Source organism: Ovis aries, chromosome 5 (genome assembly GCF_016772045.2).
Source record: "Ovis aries strain OAR_USU_Benz2616 breed Rambouillet chromosome 5, ARS-UI_Ramb_v3.0, whole genome shotgun sequence".
Classification (NCBI taxonomy): domain Eukaryota; kingdom Metazoa; phylum Chordata; class Mammalia; order Artiodactyla; family Bovidae; genus Ovis; species Ovis aries.
This window is the reverse complement of record NC_056058.1, coordinates 7,088,285-7,094,443: the sequence shown is the minus strand read 5'-3', so window position 1 is coordinate 7,094,443 and position 6,159 is coordinate 7,088,285. Positions and strand designations below refer to the sequence as shown.

At 37.7% G+C, this 6,159-nt stretch overlaps 1 protein-coding gene across 1 annotated transcript; it reads right to left on the bottom strand.

Moving 5' to 3' along the window:
• Window positions 1–2,178: 2,178 nt before the first annotated feature.
• LOC101122025 (olfactory receptor 10H4-like) lies at window positions 2,179–3,048 on the bottom strand. The gene has a single exon (XM_042251009.1). It carries the CDS (start codon window positions 3,025–3,027, stop codon window positions 2,179–2,181), a length of 849 nt encoding a protein of 282 aa, XP_042106943.1. The 5' UTR covers window positions 3,028–3,048.
• Between the last annotated feature and the right edge of the window lie 3,111 nt (window positions 3,049–6,159).

Sequence of the window (6,159 nt, the reverse complement as noted above, 5' to 3'; positions counted from 1 at the left end):
TTGAAAGAGACACGTGTACCTCAATGTTCATTGCAGCACTGTTTATAATAGCCAGAATATGGAAACAACCTAGATGTCCATCAGCAGATGACTGGATAAGAAAGCTGTGGTACATATACACAATGGAGTATTACTCAGCCATTAAAAAGAATACATTTGAATCAGTTCTAATGAGGTGGATGAAACTGGAGCCTATTATACAGAGTGAAGTAAGCCAGAAAGAAAAACATCAATACTGCATACTAACACATATATATGGAATTTAGAAAGATGGTAATGATAACCCTGTATGTGAGACAGCAAAAGAGACACAGATGTTTGGAATGGACTTTTGGACTCTGTGGGAGAGGGAGAGGGTGGGATGATTTGGGAGAATGGCATTGAAACATGTATACTATCATGTGAGAAACGAATTGCCAGTCTATATTCGATACAGGATACAGGATGCTTGGGGCTGGTGCACAGGGATGATCCAGAGAGATGATATGGGGTGGGAGGTGGGAGGGGGGGTTCAGGATTGGGAACTCATGTACACCCGTGGCTGATTCACGTTAATATATGGCAAAACCAATACAGTATTATAAAGCAAAATAAAGTAAAAATAAAAATTTTTTAAAAAGTAAAATAAAATATTGTTTTATTGTTGTTTCCTGAAAAAAAAATAAATAAAAGTGATATAAATGAACTTATTTAGAGAACAGAAACAGACTCTGAGGCTTTGAAAAGAAGCTACAGTTACTGAAGGAGAAACATGAGGGGGAGGGATAAACTATAAATTTAGGAGTAACATATAGACAATACTACATGTAAAATAGATAACTTACAAGGACCTATTGTATAGCACAGGGAATTCTCTCTACTCAATATCCTGTAATAACCTATATATGAAAAGAATTTGAAAAGGAATGAATATATGTATATGTTATAACATGAATCAATATGCTGCTCACTTGAAACTAATCCAACATTGTAAATCAACCATATACCAATAAAAATTAAAAAAAAAGACAAAAGGAACAAAACACTAGACACAGTGCTTCATATATGAAAAAGGCACAGTCCTGGTAGCATTTCATATTATCTTCAGGTTATTCTAGCTTTTTTATTTTATTTTTTTAATTTGGGAGGATGGGGAAATAAAATCTTCTTTCACTAATCCATTAAAGAAGAGTCAGCTGCATCAGGGTCCTGACACATCCATGTGGTGCTCTCCACCTGCCTATAGATAAATAATACATCCTTAGGCACAAATAATGGGATAAGTTCATCTCACTGGGCACAAAGATATATGCACCCCAATATTCACTGCAACGCTATCTATAGTAGCCAGGACATGGAAGCAACCTAGAGATCCATTAACAGATGAATGGATAGATGTGGTGCATATCGACAATGGAATATTACTCAGCCATAAAAAGGAACAAAAGTGAGTCAGTTGAACTGAGGATGAACCTAGAGTCTGTCTTTTATCTTTAACAAGATTTTTTTAAATTTGTATATAGTTGATTTACAGTGCTGCGTTAGTTTCAACTGTATATCATATTGATTCAGTTATACATGTACATATATTCATTCCTTCTCAGGCACAGACTGGAGTAAGTAAGACACAGAAAAACAAAGATCATATATTAACACATAAATGAGGAATCTAAAAAATGGTACAGATGAACCTATTTTCAGGGCAGGAATAGAGACACAGACATAGAGAACTGACATGTGGGCATAGTTGTGGGGAAGGGGGATTGGGATGAAATGGGAGATTAGGATTGACATATATACACTATCATGTGTATAATAGTTGAGTACTGGGAACCTGCTCTTATAGCATAGGGAGCTCATCTGGGTGCTCCATGATAACCCAGAGGGGTAGGATGTGGAGTGGGTGGGACAGAGGTTCAAAAGGAAGGGATATATCTATGCATACAGTTGATTTGTTTTGTTATAAAGCATAAACTAACACTACATTGTAAAGCCATTATACTCCAGTTTAAAAAAAGAGGTTGTGATGATAGAGTTTATGGCAGGAGGGGGGAAATTGGAGAAAAACTAATAGCTAGTGTGCATCCAACCCCTATGGAGTGTGAGTGTTTCACAGACCTGAATCACTGCAGAGTTCTATAGAGATAGAAATTATTAAACCCAAACCATCTGTCACCTTCCATACCACCAAACTGGCCATCAGGAGCTTAGGGGATGGAAAGTTCTGCGGAAGCTTCTCTGTATGGCGTTCTTCAGCTCCTTATTCCTGAGACTGAATATGATGGGGCTAAGAAAGGGGGTGAAGACTGTGTAGGTGGTGGCCAGCAGAGTGTTACTGTCCATAGAATGGGGGCCCTTGGGCTTGAGGTAGATGATGGAGGCAAAACCGTAGTGCACGACCACTATGGTGAGGTGGGAGACACAGGTGGAGAAGGTCTTGTGCCGGCCCTCAGTGGAGGGGATCCTCAGGATGGCAGCCACGATGAAGACATAGGAGAGGACAATGAAGAACAAGCAGCCCATCAGGGCCGTGACACAGACCAGGATCACACCCATGGTGACAGAGGCTGTCTCCTTCCCACAGGCCAGCTTCAAGAGGGAAAGCACATGGCAGACAAAATGGTGTATCTCCTTAGAACCACAGAAGGTGAGGTGAAAAACTATCAATGTCAACATCATCCCCATGGCCGAGCCACCAGCCCAGCACCAGGACACAAGACGGGCACAGTCACGGGTGCTCATGAGCACGTTGTAGCGCAGGGGATGGCAGATGGCCACGTAGCGGTCGTAGCCCATGATCATGAGCAGGAAGGAGTGGGTGAAGCCAAAAGTGAAGGAAAAAAACATCTGGCTGGCACAGGCCACAAAGGTGATGGAGCGGTGGGTGGAGAGCATGTCCGCCAGCATGCGAGGGGTGACCGCAACAGTGAACAGGATCTCGGAGATGGAGAGGGCGCACAGGAAGAGGTACATGGGGGTGTGGAGGCTGTGCTCCCTCCAGATGGTGCCCATGATGAGCAGGTTGCCCAGCAGCGTGAACAGGTACATCAGCAGGTACAGCAGGAAGAAGGTGGGCAGGAGCTGCTGAGGGAAGTTGGAGAAGCCGATGAGGATGAACTCAGACACTGTGCTGTAGTTCTGAGCAGATGAGGATGCTGCATCTGGGGAGATCAGAAGCAAGATGAAGGCCCAATGGTTAAAACAGAGGCTCTAACATAGGTTAAATGGCAATTGAAAGACATCTATACTAGTCTCACAATCTTCATCAGTGAGATGTAGTAAATCATAATAGTACTTTGAGCTCATGCTCATGGTCAGTCGCTCAGTCATGTCCGACTCTTTGTGACCCTATCGACTGTAGCCTGCCAGACTCCTCTGTCCATGGGATTTCCCAGGAAGAATACTGGAGCAGGTTGCCATTTTCTCCTCCAGAGGATCTTTCTGACCCAGGGATGGAACCCATGTCTCCTGCATTGGCACGCAGATTGTTTACCACTGAGGCACCTGGGAGCCCATAATACTTAACCATTTATTAATGTGATATTGATAAACTAACATCAGCTCCTTAAGTGCTTAAGATATTGTTTGGCTACTGGGTTATGTTTATTAACAGTGATGGAAAGAAATAAAAGAATCTAGACTTGTAATCATTAAAACAGACATGGATGATCTGGGTCATATTCTCTTGAATAGTGCTCCTGCTCTAGAAAACATATATTTGGTTATCAGTGTTCTGAAAAATCTTTTCTCTCTGATAATCTTTGTCCTTTTATTGAGTAACCCATTCATCTTTATTTTCATACTATTTTGAAAATGAAAAAATGGACAAATATATGCCAGGAAAATGTGTACCAAAGGAAATGTGAGGCAGCAATCTTGAAAGCAAGAACAATGGAATTAATTGTAATAATAGCCATAAAATCTGTTACCATATGCCAGTAAAAAAAAAAAAAAACAAAAAAACAAGTTCCCTGGAGAGGTGATCTGGTCATGGAAGGAAGCTTAAGAGATCTCTTCAACTGTAAAATGGAACTTCCACTGAAAATGTGTTAATGTTAAAGGATACCAGAACCAGATTCAAAACATGCCCACTGAGCATCAAAAAAGGTGATCATGTGCAAAGGATGAAGGAATAAGCTAAATGACACCATGAGGGATCAATCAGAAAATCTAGAAGGTGAACCCTACACAGAACAGTTGGTCTGTTCTCATCAATAAGCCAGAATCAAGAAAAAATAAATAGACATGCAAAGGCCATAATAATAATATACAATACTGGGTATTGATTTAGAGAAGTAGCTGGAAAGTATTTTTAAGGAGCTAGAGTCTCTTCTGGTGTGAATGAATGATAAAATACAAATAATAGGGGTTATTCTTAATTTAGTTATTCATTTGAATGTGATTTTTGTTATAAAAAGGCTGTGAAGGAAAATATAACCAGTTTAAAATCATATTGAAATATAAAAATTACACATATGCACACAGGATGGGCCTAAGAGGAATGTTTTATGTAAGAAATGTATTATGTAAGAGGAATATTTTATGAAAGAAAATTGTAGCAACCTGCATATATATGATTAACACATACAACAATATACACTTGAATATTAGGAAGAAATATTCAACATAACTTCAATGAAATAGTTAAAAATAGAAATAGTTATATCAGTACTAGATAGATAGATTTAAAAAATGAAGTTGGAAGTTCAAACAGAGTTTAGAAATGCAATTTGGGAATTATTCATTGCAATTCCTTAATAATATTCAAACATTAGCTCCTAGACATACTTAGGTTCTTCACCAAACAAAATTAAACATTTTTTTAAGTACATAGAGGGCCTTAACCAAATCTTACCCTGTTTTAGGACATAGAGAAATCCTTCATTCACTTTGAAGTATAAATAATAAATAGATTAAAATGTGCTAAAAATGGAAATCAGTAGAGAACCAGTAGCTTTCCAAATTCCATAAGTGGGAAATAAACATATTATTAAATAATCATTTGTTTCAGTATTAAATAATATAATAAATGAAGAAATATTTATAATTAAATAATGTAAGCATCAAATGTCAAAGTTATAACCTAAAACATTACTATGAGGGGCGTACACATCTTTAAATATATTTATCAAGCTACTTTGTCCAGAAAACAACACTTAATACAATGAAAGTCAGGTGATTGGAACAGATTAATAAGATAGAAACAAGAAGAAAATGCCAATAAAAAAACCCTAAAATTAAATTGGAACTAACTACAAAAATAAGGGATGCTTGGGCTTCCCTGGTGGCTCAGAGGTTAAAGCATCTGCCTGCAATGCAGGAGACCTGGGTTTGATCCCTGGCCCACGAAGATCACCTGGAGAAGGAAATGGCAACGCACTCCAGTATTCTTGCGTGGAGAATCCCATGGATGGAGGAGCCTGGTGGGCTACAGTCCATGGGATCGCAAAGAGTCGCACACGACTGAGCGACTTCACTTTCACCTTTAAGTGAATAGAAATGGTAGTAATAAAATATAAGTTAAGGAATTGAAACAAAAAATGAAATGAATGCATTTTCAGAAGCATATAAAATTACAGAACTACTACAAGAACATAATAGAGACCCTAGATATTCAAAAAAGTTTTAAAGAAGCTGAAATGGATAAAGCCTTTCTCTTCCTATAATCATTAGTCCCAGTTTACAAGTGAGTGCTCTTAAACCTTTGAGGAACACTTGATGAATATCTTACACGTATGCTTAAAAGAAAATGAAATCCGCTGAGCTCATTTCATCAGGTTAATGCAATCTGATTCTAAAGCCAGGTAAGAATGTTATAAGAAATGACAATTACAGGTCCACTTTACCTATCCTTGCAAATTTTATAATCCATTAAAAGATATTACTTAAACAAATAAAATTAACATTAGTGTGTTATGATCAGGTGATGTGGATTTATCATATGAATGACAGGAAGGCACAGCATCATTAATTCATCACATAAACAAAGTGAAAAAGAAAAATGATAGAATTCTTTTGATCCAGGAAGGAACATATTTTCTAAAGTTAAACTACTATTTATAAATTCTAAATTTTTTATATAATTGACATATAACCTTGTATTAGTTTTACATGCACAGCATAATGATTTGATATATGTATGTTTATTTGTGATTCTTTAAAAAACCTTTTTACAGTGTG

Coding starts and splice junctions, on each gene's coding strand:
- LOC101122025 (XM_042251009.1), bottom strand. CDS start 3,027: ATGTACCTGTTCACGCTGCTGGGCAACCTGCTCATCATGGGCACCATC.